Source organism: Megascapheus bottae, chromosome 2 (assembly GCF_031878675.1).
Source record: "Megascapheus bottae isolate mThoBot1 chromosome 2, mThoBot2.hap1, whole genome shotgun sequence".
Lineage (NCBI taxonomy): Eukaryota > Metazoa > Chordata > Mammalia > Rodentia > Geomyidae > Megascapheus > Megascapheus bottae.
In genome coordinates, this window is record NC_143510.1 from 89,424,036 (window position 1) to 89,438,255 (window position 14,220).

Sequence of the window (14,220 nt, forward strand, 5' to 3'; positions counted from 1 at the left end):
GCTGGCTTTGAACCACGATCCTCAGGTCTCAGCCTCCTGAGTAGCTAGGATTACCACTGATGTTCGGTTTGGGACGGGCAGTTCCAGAGAATCATGGGATTTCCTCAGCGCCTGCCCCGGCTGTCAAATGCCGCACTTCTGCCTCCCGGGCTCTGTGGTCACCATCAGACGTCGAGGGGGGGTTGAGCCCCACGCCGAGGGCGGAGCAAAACAGAAGCCACACCCAGCATGGGCCTCAGCACATGTCAGGCACACGTGTGATGCACACATGTCCCATGCATCCCTCCGAATAGACGTACAGGAGGCCCACTCATGGCCCCCTAAGCCGGCTCTGCACAACCTGCCTCTCACACCACTGCCACAGGCAGGCAGTATCCAGGTTCCGGAGACCAGGATCCCCTGCCAAAGACCTTGGCCAGACTGAGACATTTGGTAGACAGCAGAAATCTGGACCAAGAGAGACTTTAATGAAGCCCAGCTTTACTTTCCTACGGAATCCATTACTGGAGGAGACATCTGTGGGTGATTGTCTTGGTCTTTCCTTCGTGGTGGTAAAGTGGCTTCCCCAGATCCAGCCATCACATCTACATTCACAACCCCCCCCTCCACACCCTCAAAAACTCCTCTGTCAGCTTTGCTTAGGTTCCACTGGTCAGAGGCTGGGTCATACAGCAGCTTTTCATAGCCAGGGAGGCTGGGAAAGCAAGCAGACACCCAGTCTCAACGGTCTGGTAGCCACCATGAGTGGTCACATAGGGCCAAGGATGCTGAGCTTCTCAGCAGAACTGGACGAACAGCACAGGACAGCAGCCTGCAGCAGTCACCAGCTCTGCATTCGTTAGGTGACATGAAAACTGACCCAGGAGCAGAGCACTAGGGACACACAGACCGGAGTCACAGCCAAACCCAACCAGGACCTATGTCACTCTGAAGGGCCAGGACCCGGGGCCCCAGCCCAGTATCCATACTTCCTGCCTTCAATGCAGGCAGTGACCTGCCAGTCTCAGGAGCCTCTGTGGCTAGTGCCTGCCCCCCGCCCCCGGGCTGGCACGCCTCCAGTACCAGCCACCACTCAGACCCGGGGCTTAACCACTATTCCACAGCCCTGTCCAGGGCCCTTGGTGACGCCCTGGGAGGGAGAAGGGCCGCCTGAAGCCTGCGTCCACCTTTGTCCAGCACTTTCAGGTCATCGGGCCACCAGCGGGGGACACCAGGGTGTTTCTGGGTAGAGGAGACAATGAAGGGAGCGGAACCTGCAGAGAGGACAGAGACAGAGGGACACAGGAACGGTCAGCCCAGCCTGCCAGGCTCAGCCAACTGCTGGGGGCCAGGATGCTGGGGGAGGGGTCTGGTTCAGTTCTGGGCTCTGCTCTGTACCCATAGGGGCTCAGCTCAACCTCTCATCTCCCTGGGCTGCTGGCAGCAGAGTGGCTGTCCCCCCCAACCCTCTTCCATCTAGGAAACAACATTTAAAGCAGGCCCTGGTAGCTCACGTCTGTAATCCTAACAACTCAGGAGGCTGAGATCTGAGGACTGTGGTCGAAATCCAGCCTGGGCAGGAAAGGTTGAGACTCTAACCTCAAATTAACCACAAAAAAAAAAAAAAAAAAAGGCTGGGAGTTGGGCCTAGTGGTTAAAGTGCTTGCCTAGCATGCACAAAGACCCAGGTTCGATTCCTCAGTTCCACATACATAGAAAAAAGCCGGAAGTGGTGCTGAGGCTCAAGTGGTAGAGCTCTGGCCTTGAGAAAGTCCAAGGACAGTGCTCAGACCCTGAGTTCAAGCCCAGGACTGAACCAAAAAAAAAGTCAGAAGTGGAGCTGTGGCTCAAGTGGTAGAATGCTAGCCTTGTGGGGTGGGGGGAGAAAAATACTCAGGGATAGAGTCCAGGCCCTGAGTTTATGCTACAATACTAGGATATACACAGAACCATTTAAGAGCAAAGACCCTCCAAATCACAAATAAAACTCCCCACCCCATCCTGAGAGCCTGAAGCCCTAGGACAGAAACCCCTTCCTCACGCTGACAGACAGGACAATCTTCCACGAGCTCCTGAACTAGCGTGGTGGCTCAGAGATGGGAGAGTCCCTCACAGCCACCATTTCCAGCCTCCCAGAGCTACATCTGAGGAGATGCAAGCCCAGAGAGGGCAAGACACACACCTCAGGTCACACAGCAGAGCTGTGGTGGAGCAGGGCCTGGAGTCCACTGCTGTACTCCTCTCCCCCTGGCTCCCCATCTTGGGAGCGCTGGGCTCCGCCCCCAGTCCCATCCTATAAGTGAAGCACCACGCCCACCTGGAAGGGTCCTCTTCAGGAGAGAAGGGGCCCTGGATTTGGATGACGTTGAGTTTCCCCTCAAAGATCCCATAGCTGAGAGTGACCTGGACAGGGAAAGACATTATTGGGGAGGTCCACCCGGGGACCCCTCAGAGGGGCAGCGTAGGACAGCAGCAGAGGCTGCCAGGTGTATGGGAGGGGCGTAGCCAGCCGGCCTCCACACAGAACCCCTACCCTGGGCACAGCTGCTGGGCAAGGAACAGTACTGGACCGTGGACAGTGAGAGTGGCATGCCCACAGTCCCAGGGTCCCCCTGTCCCACCAGCCAGGGCAGCTGTGCCCTGCAAACCTCCTCTACAGAGGCTGAGCTGCAGGAGAATGTGGGGCAGGATTCTAGCAAAGAGACTGGAGCACCTGGCATCCGAGGTAGGGGCCCATCCCCCTCTGCCCGCAGTAGCTGGGTGCCATGGTAGCACTCCTTCTCTGGACCTCATGTCACCGTCTGTACAATGTTTGTACAGTCTGCCTCTGTGCTACTTCCAGACTCCAACTTCCCGTCAGAAACACCCCAAAATAATCCTAGCTACTCAGGAGACTGAGATTTGAGGAGCACTCTTCAAAGGCAGCCAGGGCAATACTCTTATCTCCAATTAATCACTAGAAAACAGGAACTGGGTTATGGCTTGAGGATGGGACAGTAGCCTTGAGCTGAAGAGCCTGGGGACAGAGCCAGAGTTCAAGCCCAAAATCCAGCTACTCAGGAGCCTGAGGTCTTAGGATTATGGTTCTAAGCCAGCCCAGGTAGGGAAATCTATGAAACTCTCATCTCCAATGAGCTACCAAAAAGTACAGCTATGGTTCAAGTGGTAGAGTTTTAGCCTGGAGCAAAAGTGCTCAGGAGGAATGAGAGTTTGGCTTAGTGGTAGAGTGCTTGCCCAGCATGCATGAAGCCCTGGGTTCAATTCCTCAGTACCACATACACAGAAGAAGCTGGAAGTGACACTGTGGCTAAAGTGGTAGAGGGCTAGCCTTGAGCAAAAGATGCTCAAGGACAGTGCCCAGGCCCTGAGTTCAAGGCCCAGTACTAGCACAAAGAGACCGGCTCATCTCAAAGGCATGGGTAGTATTTGTCATTTGGGATCCTTGGCCACCCTAGGCTTCAGTTTCCCCATCCAGGGGGCACAGCCAGGCCCCGTCCTCCCACTGATTTCCAGCTCCCCCGGGGACCCTGCATGGTCACAGGCCCTGCGGCCGGCTTACCTGCTGCAGGAGCTGGGCGGCCCCCAGCAGCTGCAGGGTCTCCAGGTGGGAGTGGAAGAGGGGGCTGAACTGCAGGTGGCCGCCCAACTTGCACTCCACGATGTAACCCACTGTGCAGTCATCAGGAAGCCGGATAAGTGCCGAAGTGTCCACGAAGCGGGAGCCACTGCAGGTGGGAGCAGAGCCGGCTGCGATCTCCCTCCCAGCCTCCTCCCCCGAGCCTCCCACAAGGCCAGCACCTGCTCCCATGGCCACATTGTCTTTCAGCTTCCTCATTCAAGGCTGGCACTCCACCACTTGAGCCACAGCCCCACGTCCAGCTTTTTGGTGGTCAATTGGCAATAACAGTCTCATGGACTTTCCTGCCTGGGCCGGCTTTGAATCTTGATCCTCAGATCTCAGCCTCCTGTGCAGCTGGGATTACAGGCGTGGAGGCAGGCCTGGGCACTATGAGAATGTCAGAATTCATCCGCAGAGCCAAGATCTGCTTCCCTGGGTGCCCTGGCTTCTGGTGCTCACCTAGGGCTAGCTTATGTCAAAGGCCACCTCCTCCAGGAAGCCATCCCTCTCCTGAGAGGCTCTTCTGAGAGCCTCTACCCTTGGCAATGGCTGCTCAGACAGAAGAGGGGGGACTGCAGAAGTGGTCGAGGTGGCCCTGGCTCCTAGAAGATGAAGCCCAGACATTCGCTCACTTAACTTTTATGCTACCACAGGCCGTTATATTTTCAGGTCCATTTTACAGATGTGCAAACTGAGGCTCCCAAAGTTTCCCTCCCCGACCCCGGGGGATGGCAGGGGGTTCGGGGCTGTATAACTCTGAGTGGGGGAAGATTGGTAGATGACTTCCTCTCCACACACTTATGACTCAAATCTAGTGATGGGTGGCCTCTCCCGCCCTCTGCTGCACTGGCCACAGTAGCTTGTCGTCATGGCAGGCCCATCACACACCTCTGTCCTGGATGTTGGCTTACCTGGCCCACGGGGCCATCTTCAAAGCTAGTTTGCGGTTGATGCAGAAGCCCGCACCCCCAGTAGCGAACCAGAACTGTACCAGCCTCTGCAGAGACACATGTCAAGCTAGTGAGATAGGAACAAGAGATGCTACATCCAGACGTCCCCTTGGCCCCCCCACTCACCTCACCAGCACAGCCCAGGGCTCTCTACATCACAGCTTGCCTAGGAAAAAACCAGGCTGGTTTCCACTGGTGACTCAATCCTGTACTCCTAGTTACTCAAGAGATTGAGTTCCAAGGATCAAAGTTCAAGGCCAGCCTGGGCTGGAAAGCCTACAAACCTCTTATCTCCAATTAACCAGCAAAAATCTGGAAGAAGAGCTGAGGCCCAAGGGATAGAGGGTCAGCTTTGAGAAAAAAAAAAATGCCAAGGGATAATGTCTAGGCCTTAAGTTCAAACCATAGGATCAACTCTCTCTCTCTGTGTCTCTGTCTGTCTGTCTGTCTGTCTGTCTGTCTCTCCTCTCCTCTCTTCTCCATCTCTGTTTTTGTCTCTCTCTCTGTGTCTCTTTCTCTCTGTCTCTCTCTGTCTGTCTCTCTCTCTGTGTATCTGTCTCTCTGTCTTTGTCTTTGTCTCTGTCTCTGTCTCTGTCTCTCCCTCTCTCTGGTCTTGGGAGCCCTAGCACCCAGCCAACTCCTTGCCGTCTCAATCATATAATCATGTAATCCTTTAGGATTTCAACCCTCTCACCCTTCTCACCCACGCCAACCCCTCCCCAACTCCCTCAAAGCTCTTTCTGGAGATCTACCCATGGATTTCTCTAAAGCTTTGGGAGAACACTTTACCCTTTGGACTGTGCTATCTTTAAAAAAAATTGTCGACTGTGGGGCTTGAACTCGGGTCCTGGGCACTATCCCTGAGGGATCTGGCTCAGCGTGAGCACTCTCCCTCCCTGAGCCACAGCACCACTTCTAGTTTTCTGGTCGTTCATTAGAGCTAAGGGTCTCACAAGGACTTTCTTGCCTGAGCTGGCTTTAAACCAGGATCCTCAGATCTCAGCTCTCAGTCTGAGTTGCTAGGATAATAGGTGTGACCCATGGGTACCCATCAGGACTGTGCCATCTTTTTTTTTTTGCCAGTCCTGGGCTTGAGCTCAGGGCCTGAACACTGTCCTTGGACTTTCTCAAGGCTAGAGCTCTACCACTGGAGCCTCAGCTCCACTGCCGGCTTTTTTCTATGTATGTGGTACTGAGGCATCGACCTCGGGCCTTCGTGCATGCTAGGCAAGCACTTTAACCACTAGGTCAAACTCCCTGCCCCCCTGTGCCATCTTTTGATTTAACAAATTCCCCCTGGCTAGCTTCTTCCACATCTCAAGTTGCATGGGGTCATTATTGCCAGGATGCAGCAATGAGAACAAGGAGCCCGAAACAGCATCTGAGCAGGCCCAGCTACTCCGGGATTCTAAGTTCTACCCCTTGGGGTCAGGCTGAAGCATATCCAGTAGGCCACTGAAGAGCATGGGAAAGATGTGGCTGAGAAACACAGGAGAGCTAAACGGGGTGCGGTGGCTCAGGTCTGTAATCCTAGCTACTCAGGAGGCTGAGATCTGAGGATCACAGTTCAAAGCCTCACCAGGCATTAAAGAACATGAGACCCTTATCTTCAATTAATCACTAGAAAATGAGAAGTGGAGCTGTGGCTCTGGGGTAGGGTGGTAGCCTTGAGCTGAAGAGCTCAAGGACAGTGCCCAGGCCCAGGGTTCAAGCCCCATGACCACCAACAACAATAACAAAAGAAACAGCAGAGCTGAATCGGATTCTGGTGGCTAAGCTTGCTGGCAGTTATTACACCCATGCAGCCCAAGAACTAGAGAGTGGGCCACACTTCAGTGTGCCCGTGCTCAGAACACACTGCAAGTAGAGACTGCACAGTCAGATGACTTCATTCTGGGTCAGGTAAGGCAGTGGCAGGGCTGGCACATAAAGCCAGGAAGACGGGCTCCAGATTGCAGGTCTCAACCCCTGAGGTGAACTGTTCAAGCCCAGTGACTTGGTCAGAGTAGAAACAGTAGGGAATCTGGGGGAATGCTTGCCTGCTTGCGCTCGTGCACGTGCGCGTGCATGTGTGTGTGTACACACACACACACATACACACACCCTGGGGCCCAAGAGGATTTAATTAAGGCTCAGAAGCTAACGAGCTGCGATAATGAAGGCTCTGGTTTCCCCAGTGAAGCAGATGGTGACCTGGGGAGGGATCGCGCACCCCACAGCGGGCCTGGCTCCTGCACCAGACCGGCCTCCAGAGAGGAACCTCCTAGCTGCCTATTACTTGGGGGTTCTGGGGCAGCAGAGCACTCAGAACCTGGGCCACTCCAACACCTCCAGCCTCGTGGGATCTGGAAGACCCCTGGCAATTTGATGGACATAGACTAAAAACTAATTCAGAATTTACCCAGAGGTGAAACTTAACCAGGCATCAGTTAGCATGCTGTATCTCGCAGCCCTAGTCAGAGTCTGCTGGCGAAGCTGGTTCTGAGCCTGTTTCTCCAGGTATTTAAGCATTGGTTATTGATTAGGGAAAGAAGGGTGGAGGGTGGGGGAGTGGCTCCTGTGAAGAAAGCCTTCTGCCACTCAGAGTACCAGCAATTCTCACCCGGCCCACAAGTACTCTAGCATTTTTACAATCTGCACCACAGCTGCATGGTAACATCATCAGGTGGTAAGGGGCCCAGACATGGAGTCAGGGTCCCTCACTTTTTTTTTTTTTTCCCAGTCCTGGGCTTGAGCTCAGGGCCTGAGCACTGTCCTTGGACTTTCTCAAGGCTAGAGCTCTACCACTTGAGCCTCAGCACCACTTCCAGCTTTTTTCTATATGTGGTACCGAGGAATCGAACCCGGGTCTTTGTGCATGCTAGGCAAGCACTTTAACCACTAGGCCAAACTCCTGGCCCAGGGTCCCTCACTTTACCTGGGTACTTCACGACTTCCCCAAGGAGCCCCTAACTTAGACTTTGTCTTCCAATTTCTTAGAGGAAACTGAGGCCCAAAAAGGGAAGCCACCACCCAAACCTGCAGTGATGGGTCGAATGAAAAAAATCTAGCTCACACCTGTAATCCGAGGATGAGATCTGAGGATCACGGTTCAGAGCCAGCCCAGGCACTAAAAAAGTCCTTGAGATTCTCATCTCCAATTAATCACCAGAAAACCAGGAGTGGCCCTGTGGCCCAAGGGGTAGGGCGGTGGCCTTGAGCTGAAGAGCTCAGGGACAATGACCAGGCCCAGAGTTCAAATCCCACAACCACCAGCAACAAACTAGACTTCCCTTCTCTCCTTCTCTACTCTAGCTCTGCCCCTGAGATGGCCTCAGTCCCTTATAGCCCCACTCATGTAAGCCCCACCCCTGCCATCACCACGCCCCTTTAGGCCACGCCCCGTGAGCAGCAGCAATAGGCCGAGGGAGGACAGGTGCCTGGGGTCCAGACCCACCGTGCGGTTGTGGGGCAGCGGTTCAGAGGCGCGGATGGGCCGGTTCAGGCTGGGCCTGCCGACATAGACGTCGTGGGCCTGCGGGAAGGCCTTGAGCAGCTGAAGCAGGGCCCTGGGGTTCAGGTAGTTGTCATCATCCACATGGCAGAACCACCTGCGGAGTTGAAGGGGGACAGCAGGCGTGTGGGAGCAGGCCAACCCACTCCCTTCGTAGCTACCGTCTCCGGTGGACTGGCTACCAACTAAGGCATGGATTTTGAGTCAGGCCTGGGTTGTGCAAGCCGGGACAGGAAGGAATCCCCATTTAATAGATGAGGACCAAGGCCACAGACTTGGTGAGTAGCAGGCTTTGAACCCAGCACATTCACTCCCTGTCTGCTAGTTGGGAGGGGGTGAATCAGACTCCAAAAGCTCAGGGGTGTCTTTAAGGTTTCATTTGTGTGTCTGAGGTCTTGGACCCAGAGCCTGGTCACTAGCCCTGAGCCTTCTCACTCAAGGCTGGCGCCCTGCCACCTCACAGGCTCCACTTCCAGCTTTTTTCTGATTAACTGGAGACAAGAGTCTTGTGGTCTTTTCTGCCTGAGCTGGCTTTGTACTGCAATCCTTAGGTCTTAGGCTCCTGAGTAGCTAGGATTGCAGGCGTGAGCCACTGGCGCTTGACATGTCTCCAAGTTTGTTGTTGTTGCTTGTTTGCTTTTGTGGGTTGTGGGGCTTGGACTCTGAGCCTGGGCACTGTCCCTGAGCTCTTCAGCTCAAGGCAACCTCCCTACCCCTTGAACCACAGTGCCACTTCCTGTTTTCTAGTGGTTAATTGGAGGTAAGAGTCTCACAGTCCAATGCCTAGGCTAGCTTTGAACCAAGATCCTCAAATCTCAGCCTGTTGAGTAGCTAGGATTACAGGCATGAGACACCGCACCCGGCATGTCTTCAAGTTTTTGACACAACTCTAGATTCCAGAGCTGGCCTGAGACAAAGGTTACCCGGCCCAATAGACAGGTCAGCACTCACCTAAGCCCACTAGCCAGGAAGGCGTCAAACTCGGCAGCCATCTTGCAGGATAGAGCCCGGTGGCTGTGCTCCGCAGAGCAGTTGGTGACCACTAGGTGGGACCCTGGAGAGAGGAGAGTCAGGGGGCCTCCCAGCCCCTCCCCACAGCCCTGAATGTCCTGATCTCCCATGAAGTCTCCACCCCAAAGCCCTGAGAGGAGAGGAGACTATCACTCCCAGGTTACAAAGAGCCAAACTGAGGCCCTCAGGCCCACAGAGCTGGGGGACTGTCGCGGGTGTCCTGGGCCATTACCAGCAGCCCTCTCCATGTCTGCTCTGCCCCCCCCCCCAAGCTAGTTTCCTAACCTCCCTTCCCCTCCCCCCCTCCGCCCTCCCTACCTCTGCCCCAGCTCTGCCCCCTCCCCACCGGCAGTTACCAAGTCTGGAATGGAGGCTGTCATCTGGGCTGTCAGTGAACACAAATGTCTGGAAAGGAGAAGACACACAGGACTCCAGTGAGCCATGGAGCATCTTCTGATGGACACACCACTGACCTCCTCCAGTGACCACTCTCCCAGCCAGTGTGCCCCTTTGTGACTGCGTATCACACCACCTAACTTTGAAAAACACTCAACTTCTGCCGGGTGTAGCCATGAGGTTTGTAGAAAAGGAGGAATGGACCATGAAGCCAGGCTCCTTTCCAGGGGAAATTCAGACATGGTTGGGCACAGAAAGGGTCAGGAGGGAACCAGGTCTTCCCTCCCCAGGCCCACGGCCACAGACCTACTTCTGAGCACCGCCATACTGCAGGGACTATGCAAGATCCTAAGGACCAGAGGCCAGAATATAGCGACACCTATTGCCACTGCTCTCCACCTCCTTCCATGGCTCCCTGTCTCCTAAAGGTCAGCCATGATGATAAGGGTTTATTCTGTGGTCTCTCCCACTAGAAAGCCTCGGTCCTACTCTGGCCTGTGTCCTTGTCCTAGCACCTGGCTCCACTGGGGAAGGCTGGACAGAATCTACCTTATGAGCTCCTCTCCCTGAGGTCTGCCTCCTGAGTCCCCGTCCATTCACCCCTAATCCCAACAGCCTATGACTCCTTTCTGGAGGGCTTAACAATGTGAGCCTCTCAAAAGGCTTGTGGCTTAGTGGTAAAGCACTTGCTGGGCATGCCTGAAGCCTAGGGCTAGCTCCCCAGCAGCAGACACAACACACACACACACACCAATAATAGTAATAGTAAAAATAATAAAAGATTGTGCCAGGCACTGCCTCCCTCCCATACCCTCCACCCACTCATCCCACCCTGCAAATGAGATCCTCCACATCTCTTCCCACCCCAGCCCCTCCCATCAAGGCCAGCCACAGACTAGCCCGCTGCGCCCCCTGCTGGGCAGCAGGCTGTCACCTTTCCCTGCCTCCTGTGGCATCTGGTCTCCCAAGTCTGCTTACAACACAGTCCCCAAGGGAGCCTGTAAAAGAAGTCAGGCCATGGGCTAGGCACATAGCAAGCCGGGAGGGGAGCTTTTCAACTCTGAATCCCAGACAAAAACAGCCACCAGTAAACACTCTCACGTCTGCAGCGTGGGTTGGACAGGCTGCAGGAATCTTTGCTGAGGACTGAAAACGCTTGAATAAATCAGGATAGTGAAGCTGGGTGATGAACAGAGCCCCAGGACGGGAGGGGACCCTGGAGCTGCTGGTGGTTTCTGCTGCTGGAACACTGAAGCTGGCACAGAGGGTAGAGCCTCCCCCTAAGCCTGGGGCTGCATTTGATTTGTTTAAAACCCTGACAATGGTTAAAACTTCACAGGCGGGCAAACAAAGGGGCTCACAGCCTGCCAGGCCAGGGGAGGGGAGTAGCTGGGACCATCTGCCAGCTGAAGACTGGAGCTATGGAGCCTGCCCCCTCCCCCCTGCCCCGCCCCCTCCCCAGGGAGACTGCAAGAAGAGAAAGGTCCCACAAGCTCAAAACACACAAAACTGCCTCCCAGCCCAGCCCCTCTGCTGGGACAAAGCCTGCTGTGGCAAAGGCCGCCTGCCACCCACCACCTTTAACCAGCAGGGCACCCAGGCTAAAGCTAACTAGTTCAGGCCCGGGACAGAGCACTTGTGTTGTGTAGGGAGGAGATGGGACAGGGGGGTGGGTGGGACAGCCCCAGGACTATACAGACCAATACATCAGGGGCGTTCTGTCCCCCACCTTCCTCTTGGCCTGTTGTTTTTATTTTCCTTTTTCTCAATTGTGCTAGCAGGAAGACTTGAACTCAGGGCCTGGGTACTGTTCCTTAGCTTTTGTTCTGAAGGCCAGCACTCTGCCTCTTGAGCCACAGCTATTCTTCTGGCTTTTTGGTGGCTCATTGGAGGTGAGAATCTCCTGGACTTGCCTTCTACCCAGGCTGACTTCAAACCGTGATCAACTTCAAGGACAAGATTGCAAGACTGGCACTTGCGCTAGGCTCTGAGTTAGTGAGTTCATCTCCTGCCTTGGCTCCCCCTCACCAGCTCTTCCCCCACAAATGGGAAATGCATAGCCACTATGAGGGTAGCCGGGAGAGGCAAGCGGAGTGAGGTGTTTGATTGACACACAGACCCTCAGGTGGGAAGCCGCTAAGCAGATGTCCCCTGGCACAGCTGTCTGAATGCACACAGGGGTCATGGCTGCCAGACACAGCCTTCCAGGTCCCCCTCGTGCCCACACAGCTGCAGCCTCTCTGGGCTTCAACCTCCATGGAAAAGGAAGGAACCCGCTGCCTGGGGGGATTCTGCTTCCTCAGGCCTTCTGGGTGAGCCAATTCAGGCACTTCCTCCTCCAGGCCTCAGTTTCCTCATCCGGGACAAGGCACCAGTCCAGTAAGCAAGACAAGACAGGAAGAGTCCCAGACCTCGTGAAGCCAAGCTTGAGGTACACGGAGCACCCCAAGAAACAGGAAGGTCTGCGGCCAGAGCTGGCCTTGTCTGCTTCCGCAGGGACCAGAGTCTCCCCAAGAGGTGAGGCTGTGTGCCTTCCCCCACCCACGGACAAGCGGGGCCTCCAGGGCCTGCTGGGAAAGGGTTCATGGGGAGGAGCTCAGAGAGGGGGGAAAGCGAGGCAGGGGATCCTGGCCTCTTCAAGACCTGACTGTCCCCTTCTCCTGGACATCCTCTCCAAGGACTGTCACTTCCTCCTACAGAGCCAGCAGCCAGTGAGAACAGGATGTGTGTAAACGCATGCGTGTGTATGTGCACGAGTGTGCGTGTGTGTACAAGTCCCGCATTCCCACATCGATGGCTGTGCTGGGGTGGGAGGGGATGAGCTGGGTGTGCAGAAGCCTTTTCTCTTGGGAAACAGGAGCCACAAGCCCGTGTGGCCCCCACGCCACCTCTCATCGTGTGCCTACCACATTCGTGCGCACACACACTCACCTGACCTCACCCTCCTGCCCACCCCCTGCCCAGGACAACTCCCCTCAGGAGGCTCTCCCCAGGAAGCAGGCACAGGAAACCCTGGCACGCCCCACCCCGCGGCTGGCAGGGGCTGCCAGGCGCCTGGAAGGAAGCCCCGCTCCTCAGCAGGCCCCGCCTAAACCTCCGCCACCTCTGCCTCCCGGCAGACCCCAGCCCCTCACCGCTGCCTCTCGTGGCCTCACCTGTGGCCGGGCCCTGGAGACCCACGTGTCCAGCAGCAGGTCCAGGCGGGAGCGGTGGAAGGCCCGGGTGGTCTTGACTCCAATGAAGATGTCCTGCAGCCTCAGCACCCGGGGTCCAGGGCTTGGCTGGCTGGGCCTGGGGGTCTCCTGCTCCCCCAGCGGGGACGGGCTTGAGCGGTAGGGCAGGGACAGGAGCCCCATGCACAGGAGGGCAAGAAGCGCTCCCAACAGACCCCGGAGCAGCCGGCCCGGCATCAGCCTGGGACCCCAGACTCAGCCCCCAAGTGACACAGGCCAGCCTGGGGCCGGGGGCCCTGGCAGACACCAGAGCCCGGCAGGCATGGGGGTCAGGCACGGAGGGCAGAGGCGATGGGCCCGGGCTCTGCCGTCTGCCGCCCTCCACCTGCTCCCTCCTCCTGCCAGCCGGACACCACTGGGCGGTGGCCCCGCCCCGCTCAGCCCTGGGGGCGGGGCCAGGCCCCAGAGGTGGCTGCAGGGGGGCCCTGCTGAGGGGTGGCCAGCCCGCCCTGCCAGCTGCTGTTCTGGAGGTGGTAGCAACCAGAGTTGGGTGCTGGGGGCGGGGAAGGGGAGGCTCCAGCCTTCACACACAGACCTGCCCCCACTCCTTAGGCACACATTATTGCATGGTGTCCTAGTGCACTCAGTTTTTCTCCTCCCAGGTGCTTTGCCCAACTCCCTCCATCCTCCCAGGCTGAATTCTCTCTGGACTTGAAGGTTCAGCACTGGGATGCCTCCTCCAGGAAGCCTTCCCTGATGGCCCCTCTCAATTCTTATATTCTTAGGAAATCCCGGGAGTGGATATGATCATCCATCAATTCAGGCCTAGAGCCAGGTGAAAGCCTGGCAGCTCTCCACAAGGCACCAGCCCAGCTGTGGTTCACCCTGTGCTCCAGCTCACTGGGCAAGCTCCATGGCTACCTCTCCCTGCCTTTTCCACTGACACCATCTTGTTCTGGACATCAGGCATGCACATCACACACACACACACACACACACACACACACACACACACACACACACACACACACACACACCCCTCTGTGCAGCGTCCTGCTCCCATGTCTCTGTTATCCTGGCTCCCATCTCAGTGATCACAGAAGCCAAGGAGCACAGCCACCACAAAGCCCCAGGGAGTAGATTCCTGAGATCTGAAGATCACAGTTTGAAGCCAACCCAGGCAGGAAAGTCGGTGAGACTCTTCTCTTCAAATAACCAGCAAAAAGCCAGAAATAGAACTGTGGCTCAAGTGGTAGAGCACCAGCCTGGAGTGAAAAAAAAACCAAGGGAGTTCTAGACCCTGTACACACGCACATACACGCACATACACGCACACACACACACACACACACACACACACACACGCACACTGCCTCCAGTCTGCAGCCTGCCCCACCTGCACACTCTCTGGAGCAATGGATGGTGGGGCCCAAACCCCACGCCTTGTGCCCAGCCCTGAGTCTCAGCACACAGGACGGAGGTTGCAGCAGCTACTGGGAGCCAACCGACAAGCCCAGCAGCTTGCTCTCATTCAAGCCCTGCAACCCAGTCCTCCGCTCTGCCCCCTTCTCCACGCCAGGAAAGCGGTTCTGCCCCACT

The 14,220-nt window shown here is 56.1% G+C and overlaps 1 protein-coding gene across 1 annotated transcript; it reads right to left on the reverse strand.

Moving 5' to 3' along the window:
• Positions 1–446: 446 nt before the first annotated feature.
• Mfng (MFNG O-fucosylpeptide 3-beta-N-acetylglucosaminyltransferase) lies at positions 447–13,014 on the reverse strand. The gene is made up of 8 exons (XM_090328658.1): positions 12,604–13,014; positions 9,409–9,457; positions 8,993–9,095; positions 7,985–8,138; positions 4,510–4,595; positions 3,539–3,704; positions 2,297–2,382; positions 447–1,253 (listed from the first exon to the last, which is right to left on the reverse strand). The coding sequence occupies exons 1-8, from the start codon at positions 12,856–12,858 to the stop codon at positions 1,187–1,189; spliced, it is 966 nt and encodes a 321-aa protein (XP_090184784.1). The 5' UTR covers positions 12,859–13,014; the 3' UTR covers positions 447–1,186.
• Between the last annotated feature and the right edge of the window lie 1,206 nt (positions 13,015–14,220).

Excerpts from the sequence above, each read along its gene's own strand:
- Mfng (XM_090328658.1), bottom strand. The coding sequence starts at position 12,858 with ATGCCGGGCCGGCTGCTCCGGGGTCTGTTGGGAGCGCTTCTTGCCCTC. Across the intron at positions 4,596-7,984 it reads CGCTGCCCCACAACCGCACG|AGGCTGGTACAGTTCTGGTT; the intron begins GTGGGTCTGGAC and ends GTGTCTCTGCAG. Across the intron at positions 2,383-3,538 it reads CCGCCCAGCTCCTGCAGCAG|GTCACTCTCAGCTATGGGAT; the intron begins GTAAGCCGGCCG and ends TTCCCTGTCCAG.